The sequence below is a fragment of the Notothenia rossii genome (assembly GCF_949606895.1).
Source record: "Notothenia rossii genome assembly, chromosome: 1".
Lineage (NCBI taxonomy): Eukaryota > Metazoa > Chordata > Actinopteri > Perciformes > Nototheniidae > Notothenia > Notothenia rossii.
Window position 1 is genome coordinate 80,478,261 of NC_136912.1, and position 23,153 is coordinate 80,501,413.

At 41.4% G+C, this 23,153-nt stretch overlaps 1 protein-coding gene across 15 annotated transcripts in view; it reads left to right on the top strand.

The window, feature by feature from the left end:
- Positions 1 to 23,153, top strand: part of ptprsa (protein tyrosine phosphatase receptor type Sa) — a 220,099-nt gene that overhangs the window by 174,270 nt on the left and 22,676 nt on the right. For 5 of the 15 annotated variants that reach the window (XM_079656637.1, XM_079656648.1, XM_079656645.1 and 2 more), the window contains 12 exons: positions 2,148 to 2,741; positions 3,779 to 3,873; positions 4,142 to 4,392; positions 4,665 to 4,752; positions 5,653 to 5,865; positions 6,034 to 6,197; positions 7,867 to 7,878; positions 8,202 to 8,317; positions 12,901 to 12,948; positions 16,660 to 16,757; positions 19,668 to 19,791; positions 22,028 to 22,203. In XM_079656637.1, the coding sequence (XP_079512763.1) occupies positions 2,148 to 2,741; positions 3,779 to 3,873; positions 4,142 to 4,392; positions 4,665 to 4,752; positions 5,653 to 5,865; positions 6,034 to 6,197; positions 7,867 to 7,878; positions 8,202 to 8,317; positions 12,901 to 12,948; positions 16,660 to 16,757; positions 19,668 to 19,791; positions 22,028 to 22,203 (1,979 nt within the window). The remainder of the gene's footprint in view (positions 1 to 2,147; positions 2,742 to 3,778; positions 3,874 to 4,141; positions 4,393 to 4,664; positions 4,753 to 5,652; positions 5,866 to 6,033; positions 6,198 to 7,866; positions 7,879 to 8,201; positions 8,318 to 12,900; positions 12,949 to 16,659; positions 16,758 to 19,667; positions 19,792 to 22,027; positions 22,204 to 23,153) is intronic. The other 10 variants (XM_079656641.1, XM_079656646.1, XM_079656647.1 and 7 more) reach the window with 4 other exon arrangements.

Here is a 23,153-nt window from a genome sequence, read left to right on the forward strand (position 1 = left end):
CGGCGCCCCCGCCTTTCCATTACCGGCAAAGGCTCAGCTGACTAGCCACCATCCACCCACCAACCCCCGTCTTCCTCTTCCAACAGCCCTCAGAAAGAAGACCATTAGCAAACGGAAATGAATAATACGAGCAGAGGGAGTGGACTTTGTAGAGTGGATTGCTTTGTGTGTTTTTTACTTGGTGCAGGAACATACTATATGTAGACACGCACGCACAATGACACTATGCCACTATGCCACTGAGAGGGAGTACATTTTCCTCAGACTAATGTTGGCTCCTCCAAATTACTTTAAGTCCTTACTGGGCAAAAAGCCAAATACCTCAGTTTGGAGGGGAGTGGGTATATAGGAGCTGCACACACGTTCTTGTTATACATGGGCATACACACTGTCCATTATGTATAAAGATACACTAGAGCAGATGACATAAATAACATATAAATAATAAGGAAAGAGGCCCAGATAGACGCTGCAATATAAATTCATGCAGCGTAATATAATGAACGCTGGATGTAAGGGATGAAGGAGTAAATATATCTATAATTGTAGCTGCTTAAGATAATGATGAAATGTATGTAACACATTGAACTAGAGTTATTCAAATTTAAATTCAGTTTATTCAGCGTTTCTTTGTATTTATGCTGAGAAAGCGCTCACTTCCAGGACCAACCAATTTGCTTCCGACCCAGTTTGCCGACCCAGTTGGCAGCTACTGAATCAGAAATATACAGAGATACCCGGTCTTCTCACCACTGGTCTCATAAACTCATCTAGAGCCATCTTTAAGGGAAATACATATCTGTCTGTCTGTTTGCATGTCTTGAGAACCGTTTATCCAATCTACTTCACACTTTGTGAGTGTGTCGCTGGGGATTCAAAGACATGCAGTGTTGAAGTTTGTGAAGTGTGGATAAACCACATGCTCAATATGAATAGACCTCGAATACGAGACATTGCCTTTCAAAGTGAACATATTTGAAAATATATTCTAAAAGACATGGCTATCCAATGTAAATGAACCTAAATTGGTGTTACATGGTCACCTTCTTTAACCTGTCAAGATCGGAGCTGCTGCATTTTGGAATGTTAAGGAACAAATGCAAAGGAAAGTTTTTTGGAGAGTCTACAGGAAGTTGCAATTCTTGAGAAATGAGAGATAAAAGCTTGAAAAACCTACTCCAAATCAGGGAATTACTCAAAACAGTTGGCTCAGGCGATATTGTGGGATTTAGGGTGTAGGTCTGCAGTTATTCCTTCACTTATATTTCCCAGACATTTGTCCTGCTTCTGCCTTGTATTTTTGATAAAGGAGGGACATAGTTGAGTAAGTCAAGATGGAATCTATTTACTGAGAGATAGGGCTCAATTACGATCAACCTCACTTATCTCTCACAAAGCTTCAATGGCAACTTGAGAACTGAAGGCTTCCCACAACTGCTGCTGCTGCCTCTATCACACTGATGGGCCCTTAAAAAGAGAGTTAAGATGAGACTTGTCATCCATAAGAGTAGCAGAACTGGGCCACTCTGAAGAATGGTGTCTAGACCCCAAGTGTAGATCATCCATTTTACAACAAGAGATGACTATTACAGCTGAAAGAGGCACTGTTCTCTGTTAAGGTTTTAGTGACCCTTTGCAGTACAGACTGGCTAGAGCTTACATGTATCATGAAATGGTAATAGGTACAGCTATCACTCAAGAGTGTAGCGGCTCTTAGGATCTTCTACGTCTCCATCCAACTCAACCTGACTCCATTTTAGTAGGATGTTATCTGACAAATGGTGGAATTTAAGATGATTATTGAAAGTGCAGATACTTTCATGTCAAACAGTATAATTGGACAGGTCAGATGCAGTGTTTTTGACATGCTAAATAATGCTTCAGTAGTATTCTGTAGGTATAAATAGTGACAGTGCTGGAGCTCTAATGCCGTATGACTTGGCTTGAGAGCATAGGAATTATATTAAATTCACTATAGCAATGTTGAATATCACTAACAGAAATGTGTGTTCCATGTATAGTATGTGTTCAATCTGTGATAAACTTCTACATGTATAGTATTACAACCTGTCATTTGAAAAAAAATCATCTTCATGGTTCTTGAAAGCACAGAAACTAATATTTCTTTTATTTCTTTTTCTGTACAGTGCCTGGTCTGCCCTATCTGTCAGTGGCTCAGGACTCCGAGTCATCAGCTGTGGTTCGCTGGGACCCTCCAGCTCTCACTCATGGCATGGACCTGCATGGTTATCGGCTCCAGTTTGGCCGGAAAGATGTCAGTCCTTTGGCCACACTGGAATTTGCTCCCCAAGAACGACAGTACTCTGTGGGCAACATTCACCGGGGGGCCACCTATCTCTTTAAAGTCTCAGCTAAGAGCAGGGGGGGCTTCGGAGACGAGGCTTTGGTAGAACTTAATGTTCCTGAGAATACGCCAGGGGGATACCCTCAAATTGAAGAGCGCTCCAATGTGACATGCTGCTCTGTGCAGCTGTCCTGGTCTCCCCCTGTGCTGGCGGAGAGAAATGGGGTTATCACCGAGTACACTTTGGCTTTTAAGGAAACTGGTACCGGAGGAGCGCCACAGGAGCTCCACTTGCCCCCCAGCCAGTCCAGCTATGTTCTCAATAGCCTCAAACCGAACTCAGCATACGATGTGAAAATACGTGCACACACCAGTGTAGGCCCAGGGCCCTACAGCCCGCCTATCCAGTATCGGACGGTGACCTTTGACGCAACAGGTAGGGTTTGCCTGTTATCTTTTCCAACCCGGTTGGCAGGGGGTTGGCAATTGGCTAACAAACAATCTGCAACAACACAAAAATGAAAACTGCCCCACCCCCTCCTTCAACCACCTTCACTTCTCCTCAAGAAAGAGAAAATATTGATATTAATATTGTTTGCCGTTGGATACTCACTTCACTAACACAAAAAAGGTAACACGCAAGTCAGTAAGTTATAGTCAGTCATTTAGAGAAAGAGGAGAGCAGCATAGAGTTTCAAGGTAAGTGCTGTTCGGTCAGACACTCCTGTCAGTCATCCCTGCAGCCCTTTGCCAAGCACACTCACACAGCTAATGCCATCTCACAACCCCAGTTTGCAAACAAGGTAGGACGTCAGTCAAACCCAGTCACTCAAAGAGTATGTTTGGAATATTCTAAGTTGACAGAAAGCGGATTTTGGTTCTATATTTATTTATTTATTTGGTTTTGGGTTTGTTTTGAAATATTACCCCCTTCCTAACCCCCTTCCTCATCTAATTCCTCCTCTCCCCTTCCCCTGTCCCTTATTGGGACAGTTTGTGGCATGGCATCCCCCTGATGCACTGCTAAGGACTGTTGGCATGCTGTGTTTTGAGTCTGTCTCGATGCCCGGCTGGCAGCACGTTGGCAGTGCCAACCCAGACTCTGTAGAAGCATAGTTACTGTTGGCACTGGGACCAAATGGTCAGTTGTTAATCCTCAAGTCATGGGTTCAAAGACAGTGTTGAGATGGGTTGGCACTACTTACGATAGCTAGCCAGCGGCCACACCTTTGTGCTCCGTGGGTCTGTCATCCATGAGTCTTATGTGCTGTGTGTCTTAACCAATGGCGTTGCCCTTCTCACAGCCAATCACAGCTCACCGTTACACTCACTCTCCAACCCAGAGGAACGTTGCAGAGGAACTACTGCATCTTTTTTTTTTTTAACCAAAGGTTCTTCTTTAGTTTTTCTTTCCTTGCTGTCTCAACTCGTTCAATTTATTAAAGTTTTTTTTTGCATTTGTCCATTCAACAGATGTTCCACAGAATTTCACTGTAAAGTGGGCCACCAAGACTACAGTGGTCATTGCATGGAAGTTCTCTGAAAGCAGGTCTCCTTACAAATGCACGGTGAGTTTAATATAGGGCCAAAAGATAAGTTCAATTCTCAGCTGAGATACCTTTAATAATTTCCAACATGTCCATTTCCTGAATTTCATTTTAATTTAACATTGCATATGCCTTCTTACCTTCATATGTTACGACCAAAACCCATCTCCATACCTTTCCATCCATCTTTTCATCCATCAATCTACTGAACTACCAACATGATCATACACTACATCATCTCTCTTACCAATTACCAATTAAAACTTCTGGACCATTTATCGAAATTTAGATTGAGTACAACCGACAGAAGATGGATGTGGATGCCAGGCAGATGAGGGTGCTCGTCACCGGGCTAAAGCACAACACCACCTATGAGTTCAGGGTGACCTGCCAAGAAAGCGCGGATGGTGGGCAAAAACACCGTGTGTATGCCAAGACCGCGCCACTCATACTGGTCAAGAAACCCAAGCTGGACATCTACGCTGAGCCTGACAACATGCTCACCATGTCCTTCCCACCAACTGAAACCAAGGAAGTCAAGTGAGTACACCTTGACTTAAGATGGGTTCTGCAGGCACTGTTTACATTAGATTTGAGGCTTAGGGTATTGAGGTTTAAGTCTGGAGATGCTTGAAATCTGATATTGTATAGATTGAGATCTTAAGGTGTCTTTAGATGTTGAAATGGGAGATAAAGTCTTTGGATTCATGAGGCTTTCTGGATTTTTCTAGATCCTGCAAGAATTGTAGCTTCAATTTCCTTTCAACCTTGTACCAAGTGTTTGCTATACATTATCAATACATTGTTTGCAGGACCTTCTATGTGGTTGTGGTGCCACTTAAGAGGACCTCAGGAACTGTCAAAAACCTGAAGAACCCCGATGAGATGGACATGGAAGAGGTAGAGTTTCTTTTTTTTAAGTAAACAGTGTGTGGTGATTCTGGAACAACATAAATGATAAGGTTAACGGGGTGCATTGTTTCAAACATAAGGCAGAATATGTGAAAGGAAAAGGCGTCTTCAAACTTTAGTAACATGTTTTTAAAGAGACTGTAACCTTTTCTCTCTGGCCAAACTGTGTTTTTTAAGAGTAGCGATTCCAGAAACACTTGTTTGTGATATAACAGTTGCATGTGCAAGGCAAATTGTACACACTATGTAGCAGACATCAAAACACAACACAAACTTGAGTACATCTCAGCTATGCTAATTCATCCCCCCCCCCAAGCATGCAGAAGAGAGAATTACACAGTCTTCTCCCACTCTTACCATAGCTTGAGGTCACCTTGAGCGCTACATCAACAACCACCATCCCTATTGGATTTGGGATTACACACATTCCCTCTGCTTACTGCCTGCCTCTGTCTGCCGTTTGAAATGAATGAGAGAGGCTGAATGTTGGGGGGGGGGTTGGAGCCTGGTTACATGGAACATTGCCAAATAGTTAGCAGCTATTTTTATCTTAAGGTACAGTTACACCTACAGGTGTTTTTTCTTTGGTCTCAGTCAGCCCACTGAAAGGGCTCCAGTGATTTTACACCTGAATCAAAATAGTTATTTATTCATTTAAAACATTTGATGACCTATCATTTTGCCAAGTCAAGTTAGTTTCAGGTCCAGTTTATCTTGTGTTCAGAAACAATGGAGATTATGAAAAAACATTTCAGTTATCGTAAAAAAATGTTTTTGCTCAGACGTTTTTCAATAAATGTGGGACTAATGTTTTAGAAACTCCAAAAACACAAGAGGATACTAAACGGAAAACGCACTCGTAAACTAATGCCCTTTCACGTCAATCAGCTGTTGCGGGAGGTGATTCCAAAGCGGCGCTCGCGGCGTCAGCTGCCTCAGCTGGACCAGAGGAAGCCCTACATCACAGCCTGCTTCAGGCAGCTGCCGCCCAGCTTCACGGTGGGATCGGACTATCGCCACAGCAGCTGTGAGAACAAGCCTCTTGAACCTGGCCAGGAGTATGTCTTCTTCCTGCTGGCTGAACTCAATGCCACCGTTGGGGTGAGTAACTAGTTCAACTCAGTTCATCTCACTTTAGTAGACTTACTTTTGGTCAATTGCTGGAGTGGATTTAATTATTGATTTATTTTCACTTTAATCTTTTACATCTGAATCTGAATTAGGTACTTTTTCATGTGTGATAAACTTCTACCTGATATCTCTGTTCAGAAAATGTTTGCCACCAGCCCTTATACGGACACAGTGATGACCCCTGCGCTTGTGGTGGACCCCATGACAATAGAAACTGGGGACGGACTTATATGGGTGGTGGGCCCAGTCCTTGCTGTGGTCTTCATCATCTGCATCGTCATTGCCATTCTCCTTTATAAAAAGTGAGTTGGCCTGGTAATTGTAGTGACTGCATTGGACCTACATTTATGCATGTAACAATAATATTGTTCAACATCAAATGATAGGAAAGAACATTAAGGGTTATGATACAAGGCTAATTTTAAATGTTTTTTCATGAAAACATTTACAGTATACTACAGTATATATATTCTCTTAACATTAAGATACAAAGCAATTCAACCCTTTAACGTTGCATAGTAAGTGCCTTCTTCGAACCTCTGTTTTACACAAGCAGTATAACTGTTATCCATGTTGGACTGAAATATTGTTCACATGCTAGAATTTCTGCTTTTCCTGCAACACACAATGAGCAGCTTCTTGTCATTTGATGTAGAACCAGTTATTTTTGTCAGTGTAACAAGGGAGTTGGGCTGTGGGGAAATAATTGCATGTTAGGGAGCATGTTGAAAGAAGGGCTTATTCTATATTCATAGCGGCATGATATTGAAAGAACCCAACAACATTTTTGCATGTAAATATGAAGGAGCATTTCTTGTGAAAAAGATGGTTGTGGGAAGTGAGGGGGTTGAAGAAAGGAGAGAGGAGAAGATTCCTTGAGATGGTGTTCAATTATCTTTTACACCTGACAAAAAAATTACTTATAATTCTGGAAAGAATACTCCGTAACAGTGTTATTCAAATGTTGTCAGAAAAACGTAATAGTCAGTTTAATGGTAATTTCTTCAAAATGCATGCTTCAAATTAGGTATGTAATGCTCCAACATCTATATGAACGATAACACAATAACAAGTCCAATATACCATATTTATGACGAGAGTGATTACTTGCAAAAATGTTAATTTATTGAAGTCTGACAAATACCAAATATTCTATAAGATTTTAAGCAAGTTCCCTTTGTTCATATGAACTCAGCTCTCCACACAAGTCTAAATAAATACTATTCCTCAGCATAATTGGGCTTTTGAACACAGGTGTATAGTCAACACCCTCCCATCCCTTGTTTTGCAGTGAGTTGCAGCTTCAGTCTCAGTAACTGCAAGTCCCAAATGATCAGTAGTGTAAGGGTCTCCCTACACGGTACATACGGTGCATGGGAAGTTCCCTGAATGATTTTGAAGGGGGTTAGTGTAAGCCACAAACGTACAGCTTGCTTCTGTCAGATGATCCCTGACTGTCTGACCTTGCCTTACCTCAGTCTTTGTGGTTAGGGAGAGTAACATCTCTCCTTGGATCTCTCTTTTTTCTCTCTTCTCTTTCTGCACCCCTCACTCTCCCTTCTCCCCCTCCATCTCTCCCTGGTGAATAGTTTCTCCCGGGTCTGCCCTTGGCTCTGACATTCCCCTTTCCCATCTGTATCTGCACCCCCCGTGCACACACACATAAGCACACACACGTACATAGACATACATACACAAGCTGAAGAATGTATGCACTAACTCGCACATTTCATTGACTACTCACTTGCTCTCACACACTGATACATGAGCACACACGCACACGCATGCCTCAAATGCTGATGAGCTTTATCTCGTATTTTGCGAGCCCAGCAGCGACCCCTGTGCATTTTAAACTGCTCTCTATTGATTTATCTCTCTTCTTGCCTCCCCCCCTCTCCCTTTCTCCTTGTGTGTTGTGTTTTCACCATCTTTATATATGTATTTGACTCCTATTGCTTTCTCTGGAAACAGCAAGCCTGACAGGTAAGGTTTGGCTGTACTTTATTGCATTTTACAAGGTAATACAAAATAGCCTGCCTCAGCAAAAAAAAGATGCCTTTAATTAGTGAAGGTGAAAGTGAATTTTGCGTACTTGACAAACGCTCTCAGCTCCTCTTTTGTTGATTCGGCTTCAGTCGAGTGTTCTTGACCTGCTGAGTTACCAGTCAGTAGGAGTTGCTAAGTTGTTTAGGTGCCATCATTAGTGAGAGTGGTGACTGCTGGATCAAGTGCTCATTAAAACAATTTATGTTGTTTTTGCTGTACGTCTTCCCCTCTTTCTACTCTTTGTTTGTCATACTTTCCAGCCGCAAAAGAAAAGAGTCAGAGCCGCGCACAAAATGTCTCCTGAACAATGCGGACATTACACCCCACCACCCTACAGACCCTGTGGAGATGAGACGCATCAACTTCCAAACTCCAGGTACAGAAAAGACACACAACATGTACATTCAGGAACACAGGTAGTCCTATTGAAAGATTGAACAACATGCATTGCTAAAACTGATTTATTTTGTATGCAACAATGACCTTTCGGTAAATTACATATTTTCATTTTCACTGACAATATGAAGGATGTGAGGAAGGAAGTCTAGTCATCCATCTTTAGCCGTGACAACCTGTAAAACTTCAAGGAGTTATGTCCCACTTTGCTTTCAAGAAAAATTGGGTCTGCTTAGGTTAATACAACATTTTGCTCATCAATAACTTACCAGATATTTGGAAAATGCTGGGGACAGTTTTACACCATTGTCTTAGAGTATTAGTACAATGGTCGAGTAAGTAGCTGCATTGCAAAATACGTCATGGGTAACTGATTTAGCTGCAGCTTTTGTTCTATTTTTAGACATCCAAAGCACTACTTTTGATTGTTGGATAAATACGGGCCTGTTAAAAAGCCATCGAAGGCTTGGATTTCCAAGGCTTGATTGGATATCCATTCTAAAACAGGTTTTTAGTGGAGTGCTTATGCCTGTTATCTCTCCAATTCATTGTTTTTATTTGGAAAGAGACCAAAGCTGTAGAGATAGAACTGAGTTTTAAGGAACTACATACAATTAAATGGAGGCCACTGTTTCAGTGGCTTAAACAAACTAAATGCAAACGTTTTGGCTATGCAAAAGAAAACCTGTGTTAATAACAAGTTTCGCAGGAATTTCAAATCCTCATTTTGAAACCTACTGGAATGGAAAGCAAATTAAAAAAATTGGCATAACATGTTATTAGGGCAGCTCTAATCCAAAATCCCCTTATTGGTGTCAAAACCTAATCTTGGCCAACTGCTATATTATATTACTGGTGCAAAATAAAGACACGCACTTATAAAAAATAAAACCTTCCTTCTTTACAACAAATTGTTTATTACAGTTATTATCCATGAAAGGCAAAGTGCACTAGTATTTTTTAACACTCACATAACTGGCGTGTTGACTTACTTTGAAGTGAAAGCAGGTTGTAACATTGGCACACACTTGCAGACAGCCTACACAGAGATTAACGATTCACAAATGATGCAACTCAAAGTTACATTTCTGCTGCAACATAGATGATGTCCTTGAAGTGCTCCCACATCATTCTGTTTGACATTATGTGCCTCCATAACTACGTGCAAGCCATATTTTTATGTTTGTCCCCATGTAACAATTAGCCATTTATGATAACAAATCATTAGAAGAGTATGCCTTTTGTTGGAATGTATATGTTTATGTTGGGAACAAACCCTGTATTGAAATTCTGCTGGGTATCTTCCTGTTTTCTCTTTAGTCTCACTTTGTGTCTCATCAGAGCTAAAGCCTGGTGTTAACAACAGAGCCCATTTGATCCCAAACTCTTTCTCTAAGGCTTCTCCATCTTTCACCTGCCTCTATTACAGGCCAATATCTATCGCCTCCTTTCTTTCTGTTATTTTGTTTCTTTTATTTAAGCTATTTACAGTTTGTTGTCATTAGTTTGACTCGTAGAGGAATTAAGTGAAATGTTTTCAAATCTGAGTTTAGTCACATTATTCGCCTCTAGTAAGCATCATGACTTGTCCACCACATGGTTTACCTTGTATTGTCTCTTTTAAGTGGTTTATTTGACAGAAGAATTAGGCCTGCATTTTGAGGAAACTATTATTTGAAATACATGGCTCTCACCTGCCCAGGCTAATGACAGAAAGGGATTCAATCTTCCAGAGGGGGAATTAACACCCTTTTTTCCCCTTATGTTCCTTTCCTCTTTTGTTTTGCTTCCCGCCTTGCTGTCTCTGGCCTAGTTGTCTCTCAGCCATCCATCTGTCATCCCCTGCCAGTCTCTGCTCCATCAAAAGGCTCTGATTTCAAAATGGAGCGTTTTCTTTTCATCTTCTCTGGTAGACCAGTCATGCTGGCTGAGTTTTTATCTTGGGAGAAAAAGCGGACTTCTTTACATCAGAGAAGAGTGAATGAAAGAAGTTGCACAAACCCGCTTATACATAGAAATATGGAAGTTAATTTACCTCTCCTCGTCTTTATCTTGCCTCGTATTCAGAGCCCTATTAGTGGCTCTGTAATGACAAGGTTATAATGGCTATTCCTGCCATTTGTCTTTTTGACTTCCAGCTCTTTCCCCTGTGCCCTCAACTGTCCTCCTCCGTTCTTTAAATAATAGAAACTCTTGTTACAGACACTTTTACATTTCATTCCCCAAAACATGCTGAGAGTTCTCTTTATATATGACAAGCATCCTCATTCGACAGCCCTGTCATTGTCCTGCAGAATTGGGGCGATGTCGTTATCTCCGCACACGGGGAATTTAATTTGAATGGACATTTTAGCCCAATTAAGTGGGCCGGTGAGCATTTGTGAACATCCCCATCAGCTAATAGCGACAATTGTTCAAATGAGCATACTCCCATTGCACATATCCAAGGCTTCTGCTATCCAACAGAGCATATGCAACATCGGCAATGCGTGCTCACTGACCACTAGTGCTGGAGAACAAAAATATGTTTTTGATTAGGCTTCCAGTAAGCTATGCTTGGCTAATGCGTTTCAGAGAGGGTGTGTGTGTCCTTGTGCATGTCTGCTGTAAAGCCTGTAGGTCGTGTGACAGCCACACAGTGACATCCCATAACCCCTTGGGGCACAGAGTGGCTCGTTTTGTCATTATCTTCATTGGTGCCTGGGGTTTGATTGTCAAATGGGGCCAGAGTAATGAAGCAGCACAACTCAGTGGATATCTGTTGTCTATCTCCAACCAAGCCCCCCTTTAGCCATGAAGACTTTTTTGTATCTCTTTTTTCACTATCTTTCGCTTCCATTTTATCTGTGTCTTGCCTTTAATTTTTTTTTAATCTTTTACACATATATCGGTATCTTATATCAAAACCTTAGTTTCATATTATCAGTTTGATATTATAATATGAATGTACACCTGTGCAGGCACAAATAGAAGAAGAGAAAAGCTCTCTCTTACTCCAAAATAAGACTTTAAGTGTAACTCTGGGTTTACTCTTCAACATATCTCTGATATACGTTCTATTTATGCCGTCTTCATCTGTGTTTATCTATATCTCCCTCCCTCTAATACAACATCACATATGGCATTTCACGCCTCCACAATTCTGTCTTAAAAAGTGCCTTCCACATTTAAGCATGTAAAAATCAAAAATGTTCTTGCAGACAGCTTTAGAAACTTGCAGAACCCACGGACAGCAGCCAATCGCTGGCGTGCGTTAGCAACCCACTTGTTTCTCCAGATTACAGCTACGACTGCAACAGCCGTGCCCTCCTCCTCACAGTGTTATTGAAACACACACACAGCACACGCTCACACATAAACATAATCAGACACGCCTGTACCTCCCTCCTGCTGTGATGAATGACGTTTGGAGACAGTGGATCAGAGAACCCCCTGCTAGGTGTAATTAGTCATTGTCACTAATCAATTAGGGAGAGGGGGATGTTCGATGTCTTCATCTCTCTGCTCTCATTTGGCGCCACTGGCCTGACGTCCTCTTGCTAAGACGTCAGTGCGAGAGAAACCTAGCAAAACTCTGTTCAGCAACTTTTTTTAATAGAATTAAACAGTATTTTTAGGCTTAAATACATAATCTTTATTGTCATTAATTTTGGCTCCCAACTTGGAATGATGATAGTATTCCTACCTTTTTGTTTTATCAAAGAGGTGTGAGAACTCTTTGGAAGGAAAACTGTGTTTTTTTTCATTTTGCTCGCAGATCAGATTTATTTTCCATTTCCCTTCCTAACTTCGTACATGCTCTGGAACAAACTATCTGTTTTCTTTGGACCAAAGTTTCCATTTTGGAGTGATGTGATCCTGTCTATCACTGAGCACCCAAGTGATCTGATTTCAGCTTTTTGCCCTGGCAAAATGTATTTCCCTCAATTGATAGACAGATTGGCAGCATCTCATCATCTGCACATGTTAGCAAGAGGACCTGAGAATACCCGGAGGTAGCATCGCTGGCTGCGGCCTCAGAGGACTTCTCCTCTGAAGCAAATCAGACTTTGAACCATCACTGCTTCCCTTAATGCTGTGACTCCCATCAGCTGTGGCTCCACAGCTGTCAGCCATGAATGTGGACACATTTCCACACCTTTCACTCTCAATGCCTCACCACCAAGCCACTAACAAAGGACCTTTTCACAGTTCGTTTTCACCAGGAAATATAAGCTGGTTTTTTCCCTCTCTGTCTCTTTCTAATTACTGTCAATGGGCCCTTCCAACTGGTGTTCACGAAAGCTCATAGATAGCAAATCAATTTTCTTATCCCTGATCTCTATGACCGTTGATATGGGGCTTGGCAGAAGGGTCGCCTCAGCAGGGGAAGTCTGTCATCCGGCTACCCGATAAGGGAGTTTACTGATAGTAAAGTACTTTTATAGGAAAAAAAAGTCTTATTGTTTTATTTCTTGGCCTTCAATCATTTTGCATTCTTTTATGTTTTCTTTTTACAAAGCATTTTCTGTTGCATTACAGCCTTTTGAAACCATGTTCCCTTATGTTTGCTGTTCTCTACAGATTCTGGTCTAAGCAGTCCTCACAGTGAAGCAGATTTTGACTATGAAAGTTAGTCTCTATGCTTTTAGCATTTGCGTACCAGCTTTCTTTATCTTTGTTTTTACGCACGCTTGCCTCCATTTACAAATACATAATTTGCATTTGTTTGTTTTTTCACATTATGCAGCAAATATTTCAGCACTAATTAATTTGATGTTGGTTTCTATTGGTATACCGGGCTTCTTTTCTGTAATTGGATGTCAGTCACGATATTCACTTGGGCTGTTGGCTGTGCATTAATCCACCATGCATAAATAACCTGTACAATCACTCCCGCTGATGCAGAGATGGTTGAAAAGAGATGTGTTACAGGAGTTATCCCTTTTTCTCTACCTCCCCTTCCTCACCTCCTTGTTGTTGTTCTCCCTTCTCCTTTCTCCTCCTCTTTCACCACCACTGCTCCATTTCCATTCTGAAGCAAGGGGGTCTTTTCTGTGCTCAGAGATAACGAGCAGAATTAATTAAAGCGGTGGCAAACAATGGCTCGACATTTGATCACCCTGCGCACTGCCAAAGGATCATCCTGGAGAAGAAGAGTTTCTGTTTTTCTTCTTCCCCCCTTTTCCCCCCTATGTTCTGTGATTACCCACAGACAGACTTCTTCCCTTTTTATATGTTAATATGCAACATCATAAATAGGCTTTTCGAGACAGACTGCTTTGGCTTATCAAAAAGAATCATTATATTTCTCAGGCGCATCGACTGCGGATCGGGAGATTGGAAACGTGTAATTAGACGCTAGTTTTTTTTTCTGTGTTCATTGATCACGCTGTTGATTGCAGTGAAAAAATAGTGTGTACGTGGATAGTAGAAAGCCGTGCACAAGGGGGTTGTGTTAAAGGAGAGGATGAGAGCTTTGGAGTGGGGGTAGGGAAAAAAGCGACAATCTGTCCTTGAGTGACTTTGCTCGAGTACTGGCCACATCCAAGCCCTGTTTTCAATGAAAATATTCTGTTGGATAAACGCCGTGCCGTGCCGTGCAGTTTGTTAATGACTAGAGGAACGAGATAACAAATCAGCAGTTATTGACTCTTTTTTTCATTTTCCAAACAAACATATTGGTTAACAGAAATGGATGCATGAAACAGATTGGTTAAGATTAGATTCATTTGCGAAAAAATTACAACTTCTAAGTTATATAAGAAATCATGCTGGTAAAGGGCAAAGTGGAATATAGTCAAATTTAGATTTTTTTCAAGCCTAGTTTCCTAAAGTATTCTACCTTAACTTTAATGGAATAAACAAACAGTAGTTACCATATCCCACTGGCAGGGCGTTATATTTTATTTGGATGCATTTTTAAACACTTTGGCCTGATATATCTCTCTAACTGTACCAGGCACTTCAACATGCAGACAGTAATGTGGGCAGTAAACACAAAATGAAAGGAATTGATTGAGTTTGACTATATCAGTAACTCACAAACACTCACAAATACACAGAGACACACAGATTCTACTACACAACCACACAACCGCACACACACACACATTCTTTGATCTTCCCTCAAACATCCTGGTCTTGTTCTCACAAGGAGAAGTGAGGGCCTCTCATTTGCATACACGCTTACTTATTTTCCAATACCTTTTCCCTTTGAATTTGATGCAAGTAAACTGACAACTAAATTGAAGTTGCAGTATTCCCTCTTTTTCTTTATTCTCATTTTAATAAATACCCGCAGCAGAAGATGAATAATAACTTAGGGTGCCAATCTACGTGCTTTGTCAGCTCATTGAGAAACTGAAAAACAAACACACACTTTTCTCAAAATACATTTATATCATTTGATTTATTCTATTACCTTCAAACATTTCTTTTAAGATATTGAAGAAAACGTGAAATTGAACAGAGGGTTAAAAAAATAAAAAGGAAACTATAAATGCTGTAAACATTATTTAAATGATGGTGATCATTAAGGACCCGGCTGTTTGTCAAGTGGGCTGCTAATGCAGTGTGTCCATTCATTTTCCGGGGGGTTGTCACAACATCCAGTGTCATCTCCATTTGTCTCATATGCATTGTAATCTTTGTTCATCGTCATGTAATTAATGCTGCTGCATTGTTCTGTCAGTGTAAAATGAATTACCATTACTGATGAAGAGCGTCAGTGTAGAGTTGGGCTCCCTCTTAAGCGCAACAAAAGCAGCCAAAGCATCAGTGACCCCCTTGACATTGGGGGTGATAGTAAGCATTGTGAAAAGGGAGAAATTAAGGATGGTTAATGTGATTAGGCAGATTAGCACGCCCAATTACTTTTTTTGTTAAGAGATTTCAAAGTGTTGACTTTTGACCTCATCACTCGACAAGAAGAGAGACCTTTTACTCCAAATATAACAGCGTTAAGTAGTGCCAGTCGCCATGCAAGGAAAGAGCCACAATCTATGGCTGCTCCATATTCCATTACATGGCCACAGCATAATGCTCCTAAATGGATTAGTGACTGGAGTGCACAGCAGTGCTGATAATATTGTAGCATGAGCAGCACAATATGCAGTGGAAATTGGAGCGAGCCAAAAACACAAAAAGTCTCACGACTACCCAACCCAACTAAAAGTAACTTATTTCTGGAAATTCTTTGAGATAAATAGCAGAAGGATTTGGGAGGAGAACATGGTTAAGTTGCGGGAACCAGCACATGAAGGGAAGTGTAGAAACAGCAGCTTGCTTGCTTTGCAATGACTGAAATGGAGCAGCTCACTGTGTCACTTTGCATCACTCACACTCCTAAACCCCCCCTAAATCCCCCTCACACCTCCCCTCCCAAGAGCCCCCAGGTCAGGGCTCTGCTCTTGTATAATTGCCTTTTTTAGAGTGGCACCATTCTAAATGTTCACCTAACAACACAGCACAACCAGAGAATTAAAGATTAAGGATACAGTATTGCAGTATTTTTGATCTGATCAAGCTGGTTCATAGCTTTTCTCTCATCAATATTTGAATAGAGGATGGTGCTGAATTTAATAAAGTTCAAATGTTAAAAATAATAATATATAGTAATGATTTAGGTAATGACAAATAACTTTCCTCAAAGGGATACTTCCTTTCCGAGATTGATTTTCCCCTAACAAATGATCCAGCATTAAATTATCCTCTTTTTCTCGTTGCTAACAGCTGAAAGCAAATGTACTTTTAATTATCTTCAATGAGAAGTAAAAGGCATGTTTTCAACATTTCAAGCATTCCATTGAAGACTAAAAAAGACAGTTGCATTTCTTGTCCTTTCTTTCATCATCAAGCACGCATACTTTTCATCTTGTGTCGTTCTTAACTGATTTAACTAGCTATTAAAAATAATTGATGCCTTCAAATGTTTTTCTGTGGCTTCAGTCAGCAGCATTGGTCCTATTGGTGGGTGTATCATGACCCTTGCAATAATTAATACAGTTTGTGTGGGTGTTTGCTACAGGCTGCTATAGTAAATAATCAGACAGCCCTGCTCGACAAACCTAGCTGTTTCTGAGCTCTGGCCTGGTCCAATCACGTGCCTATAACATCACCCGTCAATACATGTTTGTGTGTGTGACATTCACCATGTTCTGCACAAGCTTCCTCACCACTAAAACACAACTTCCATTGTTATGTAAGCAACATTTTCTCACCCATAAATGCTGTATTGTCTGACTTTTAAATGTTGAACTTGTGTCCTGTGTGCTTCACTAATGAACCTTCTGTCCTCTCTTACGCTGTGTGCAATTTCTCTCTACATCTTTTGGCGAGCAGGTATGATGAGTCATCCTCCCATCCCTATCTCAGAGCTGGCTGAACACACAGAAGTTCTCAAGGCCAACGACAACCTCAAGCTCTCCCAGGAATATGAGGTGAGTGAGCCAAAGGTCAAAGTTTTTCTTCTGAGTATTGATTTCTGCCTGATTGTGTTTTCATTGGAACGGGACACTAGTACTTTTTTTCCTCCAGGGAAATGGCTGTTTTGTTGTTTTTTCCTGCTAGTCCACAATGGTTTAATAATGAACTACAGTATCAGTTGTTGTCAGCCATGTATTTCCTCAGATACATTGGCAGCCTTAACATGGCAAAGCAATGCATTTGTCATTTTCAATTTTATAAAATTCCCCTTGGCTGGTTATTGCAATTTCCTGAACTCCTTAAAGCAATTGTTTTCTTCTTCTATTACTTTATTTGACAGGGACTAAAATATGTGTTGGCATAACACTGAAAAACAAGCCATTTTATTGGAAAAACAAATGTATTTGCTAAATAATAAAAATCATACGATCATGCACTCAACCATGAAACAGGGGGGAAAAAAGAAGGTAAATATTTCTGCTGCAAAATGAAAAACTCTCCTTGTGACATCCAAAATGGATGTGCTTACAAGCCAATGTGATAACTGCTTTCAGGAGAGAACGTTAGAATGACTGAGAAATCAGCGGCTTAAAAACATGAAATCTTTATTGATGAATTAAATCCTAAATATTTTAAACATTTACTTAAGAAAACATAATGGCTCTACTAGGGGACTAAGCAAAGATGTTCGTTCTTTAAAAAATATGGGTAGAGTGTGGTGTATGCACAACTCCACCTGTTTTTTGGGGAAAAGCTAACTGATTGACAGGCTTGAACATTGTGTGTGTGTGTGTGTGTGTGTGTGTGTGTGTGTGTGTGTGTGTGTGTGTGTGTGTGTGTGTGTGTGTGTGTGTGTGTGTGTGTGTGTGTGTGTGTGTGTGTGTGTGTGTGTGTGTGTGTGTGTGTGTGTGTGTGTGTGTGTGTGTGTGTGTGTGTGTGTGTGTGTGTGTGTGTGTGTGTGTGTGTGTGTGTGTAGGGGATAACTGAGCTGTCTGAGCTCTGAGAGCGCGGTGGTTATAAATGACACCAGAGTTGATTAGAAATCAGGAGTGCTGAATCAGCTCTCGTTTGCATACAAGCAATATCCCCTCTCCACCATTCCTAAATCACCGCGCCTGTCGCCTCGCTGCACGCCAGGCTAAGGTAGGAAGCAGGTACCCAGGCATAGATTGCTGTCATCATGCCTGCCGGGGAATGTTGGTGGATAATGACTTCTCATAGCAATCCAGTATTTCTTGGGTGTCTATTATTCATAAATCTACATCCGGGCTATGTACCAAGTGGACAAGCTTGTTCCATTCTCTGGAAAGAGAGACGTGATGCCAAAGTTGACGCTTTGCTACAACTGCAACTTCTAATTACTTGGCTTTGAGGGAACATTAAACCGCCCGTTCCTCTTTTCTCCCACTCTGTCTTTTTCACTCTCTCTGTCCCGCTTCCCCTTCACAAAACCACCCCCCAGGAAAAATAAATGACCAGATTAAATAGAGAAGTGTAATTTTAATTTTGTTATTTTCTTGATGAATGGCTGCTCGTCCAGGCGCCCTGGCTTGCCAAGCGCAGCTCTACGGGGGTTTGACTGATTGGTTTTTAGCCAGGCGGGATGTGAGGGTGGAGGAAAAATGGAGGGAAGAGGGGAGAGAGTTGAGGTGGGGAGGCTTGGTTAATGATGAGGATTCAGCGAGGGAAAAGAGAGAGAGAGCGGGGCATCTCAGCTGGAGAGTGGAGATGAAGAGGAGATAATCTGACATAGAAACAGCAATGAAAAGGCAGCCACAGTTTTACTGACGATATTGAAGCCATAGAGTGTATTATCTATCTTCTGTCAGGCAGTAAGCAGCAATGTCCTGCAAAGCTGGCCTTCTTAACAAGGAGCCGTCCCTCAAATACAAAAACACCAAGTCATGAAACATAAGAGGGAGAAGTTTTAGCTGTTGTTGAATTTTTGTCTGGACTTTTGCGATACACAAGTCCTACATCAAATTTATGATAACATGATTAAAGTCTGGTCGACACAGATGTGGTTTTAAAATGTTTGAGTTGATCGATGTTTCAGGGAAGTGACCCCAATCTTTATACAAACACACACATGCTCACATAGCCTGCCTTAAGGTAATCTCCAAAGAAAGGAAAAATAGCTGGAGGGGGCTGCTATAGAGGGGGTTTAAACATCAGAGGGGAGACAGGAGATGGAGAAAAGAGATAGAGAAAAGACTTTGAAGATTGAGGGACGAAGATAAGGAAAACAGGGACAAAGAAAGAGGGATAGAGATGTGGGGGCAGAAATAAAGACAGAAACAGATGGAGTGAGGCTTAAACAGAGGGAAGCTCTGATTGCTGTAACGATTGCATGGAAATTGTTAGATCAGCTTTCCAGTTGGACTTCATTCAGTCTCTCTCCGCAGCCCCCCACCCTACATTCTGAAGCCCTAACTGCAAATAACCTTCAAGCCTCCGTCCCCACACCAACAGAGCGGCAGACGCCAATGAGCAAACATCAGATCGTAATGGAATACTTAATTATCCTGACAAGGAAACAGAATATTTAACTGGAGTTCTTGTATTTTAAACAGGCAGCTGCATATATCTTTACCCGAGTGCCAGGCTCGTTGTAAGCCCTCGCCTCGAGGGGGAGATCTGCCGCCTTCATCAATATTGTTGTTTGTCATTATGCACACGCTACATTAATGATCTTGATAAAGTATCGTGTGCAGATGCTGGCAATGAGCAGATTTTCATGATACCAAGTTCCTTTTTCCTTTCGGGAAATCACACTCTTAATCTCTCTCCTTCACCCTCCCTTTCTTATTTCTTTGATAACATTCAGGTTTTATTGTTATTCCTCCCATAGCTCCTCTGATTTTCTTATTTGTGTGTGCTTGTTTTGTCTGTCTCTGCCCCCCCCCCCCCCCCCCCCCAATCAGTCTATCGATCCAGGCCAGCAGTTCACCTGGGAACATTCCAACCTGGAGGTGAACAAGCCCAAAAATCGTTACGCCAACGTCATCGCCTACGACCACTCCCGCGTCATCCTGGCCCCAATCGACGGTAAGGCACACCCATCCTCACACTCTGCATCTACACCACACGGAAGATGAGCTCAGCTCATTACTGATCATTTGGGAAATCCTCATAATTACAGAGTCAGTTTGAGTTATTAGGAATTTATACTGGATAGACCGGATGGGGTTAGACAGAGAAGACTAAACTAGAACAGTGCATAGCAGTGCAGAACAGAATACATGAAATACAATGAAGTCCTTAAAATAGGAGAACAAAAATCGAGAATGGACAGGATTACACAATTATTGTTTTAAGACAATGCAGTAACATGAAACGAAACCGAGTAAGACATTTAAAATAGGATTTAGTCATTTATAGTATGTGAGGTTCAGATTTAGTTCAGCAGAAACCAATTGAATTTACAAAAGAAAACTGTATGTTCAGTAAATCCTGTTATTTCTGAGGGCTTGGTAAGGACTTGTTTTACAGTAGCTCATCTATTGACCCAGCACCTGTCAGAACTCAGAGTGACCAAGGAATTCAACCAGTGTTTCACCGTCCCATTTATCTCTTCAGATCTGCCCCCCTATCATGACTTCCCTCTAACTGCCCACAGACACAGTGCTGAGTATCTGGGAGCCAGACAAACTCCTCCTCTGACTCCTAAATCTCATTGGACATTGTCAGAGGTAGTCACCCTTCGCCGCTGACATGGTGCTGGCGTTGCATCACCAAAAGAGACTCCTCAGAGGAGTGCCAAACTCTCTAGTCCAGTACTCTCCTTTTGTGCGAGATAACTGCTTGGACTACATTTCGACATCTCGCAATAGTCAGGCCAATTTGAGGGTGCAACAACACGCATAACAAAATTATCCCAGGGAAAAAATGCCTCGTCCATAAATACATAAATTAATCAAGTCTGAAATTTCTATTTTACACTGCAGTGATTTTGCCATTAGTCGCAGCAGTAGAACAATTCATGCACGCTGCCATTCTCTGTTCATTTAGCTATGACTAAAGCCAAGCCACTACAGACGTGGTATCCGTTTTAATGACATTTGCCTTTCTTTAGCTTTCTTTGTTTTTTTCCTCTTCTCCATTCTTTGTTCTCAATGTCTCTCACTCTCTCTATATATATATATATATATATTTCTCTCTCTATCTTTCCCTCTCTCTCTCTCTCTATCTCATTCTTCCTCTCGACCCTGGTTGTTGTCCACACTGCGTCTCCTCTCTTAAATTAGCCCAGTCAAGTGTTTCATTGTTTGTCGCTTGAGTGAGGACACGTCACTCAAAGAGAGACGTGACTCTTCAACACGGATGCCTCCACACTCCAGTCTCTTCTCAAGTGTTGGTGAAAGGTTGTGATGTCCTGTCTTATCACTGTCAGATGCTCAGTGTTAGACATACTCTAATCGCAGATTACGGAAGCAAGCTTTTGCGATAGAGCTTACAAGTGCCATATACACCACCCTCGTCATTATGTCTGCAGTACACATCCGTCTACCCCAAAACGTGGAGGCGTTCCTCCTTAGGGCTAGATTTAGTGGACCGGTGTGCAACAGAGCATGGTGGCGGGATGAGAAGGATGGTAGCTGGATCTACCTCCTGGCTGTGGCTGCTGAGAGGCTGATTTACTCCTCGATATCCTCCATTTACAAGCATACTCTGTCTGTGGTGGCGGTAAATCACATCTAGGCTGTACAGAAACCGAGGCAGAACCACAGGGGCAGAATAAGAAAATGAGAAAAGATCAGTACAGGAAGTTGTGAATCCGAGGCAGTTGCTGCATTGAAATCCATTCAAATGGAAAAACAACTGAGGGTTCCTTCAGCTCTGCTATAGCAAAGGGGGGAGAGGGGTTATGAGAGGTTATTTTAGTAAAATGGTATGGTAGTATACCATTTATTGGTTAGAATATGTTAAGTCCCAAAAGTTGACACTGCCACTGTCCTCTGGATAATTCAATATATCTACAGATCTCAGCCAATTTTCACTTCTTTTAACAATAGAGGTGTAAGAACCAAGCAATTAACTTCTTTCCTTGTTTTCCTTTCTGCAATCTTTACACCTTCATTGATTGGGACACAGGGTTAGTGTGTGATAACTGTGAATTATCGAGGCAGATGGCACAAAACAAAGGGGTGCGAATAATGAGGAAAGTAAAACAATGAACAAATCGGAGAGATTAAGGCAAGGTGTGGATTAAAAGTGAAGAAAGCCTACAAAACAGATTGTTCAATCTCTTACTATATATATATTCTCTGTTGTTTTTATCTAGGTATCACAGGGAGCGACTATATCAATTCCAACTACATTGATGGCTACAGGAAGCAGAACGCCTACATCGCCACCCAGGGTCCTTTGCCAGAGACGTTCGGGGACTTCTGGAGGATGGTGTGGGAGCAGAGAGCCGCCACTGTGGTCATGATGACCCGGCTGGAGGAGAAGTCACGGGTAAGTCACTGGCGGAGGTTGGCTGGTCTATTTTTAAATCTCTTCAGCAGTGGCCTCCCAAACTTAGAATTGTATATATAAAAGCACAAATTGAAATCACTGGCCAAGGATATGAACCAGCTGCAGAGAAGGGCCCAGCTTTACAGGGATTTCCCAGTTTCACACACATTGGATAGGTAAGCATAATATATTTTCTTGAGCTGGATTTCTTTCAGAGAAGTGTAGAAATGTTAAGTGGTGAAAACAGCTGGGAGGCTTTAAAATAGAGTTAATTCAAAGACGGACTACCTGTTCACATCTGATAAGCTAGGCTGCGTTTCCACTGGGAGTATCTTGGCTCTCATTTCTCTCTTTATTTGCAGTGAAAAACAACAAGCTGTTACTTGTTCCCTTCAGTACTCAGAGCTTAGCAAGTTTTGCGCTCTGAGTGCACAAGGCAGGACGCTAAAATTAAATGTAAAGCAACAGAGGGCCTACACTATCGGTGACCATTGCTTTCCACAACCATCTGTTGATAGTGGAAGTTAGAGAAAAGTGCATTGAGAGTACAGCAGCTCAGTCCCAAATGGGACAATGAGATGTCATACAAGTTCATTATTTTTAGTTTTTATGTTCTGTTCATACTTTTATCTCCATGGGGAAGAGTATTTTTGGAAGTTTCACAGATGGAGTTTAGCCTGGTATCCTTGAGCTTGTAAAGACACTTTTCCCAAGATACCATAAGTCCAACCTTTTGAGTTGTGACTAAACTGTAAAATAAATTTCAGACAATTTACTCTTGCTTACAATAGATCAAAATACAGTTAGGCAACAGCAGCACTTGGAAATCGTTTAGGAAAATTGTCCTCTGGCATTGTGAATCAGTAAAAACCAAGGTGGCACTGTTAGGGAAGTCTCTTACATATTTGACATTTGCTATCAAGGAGTGAACTTGTCTAAATGTCAAAAAG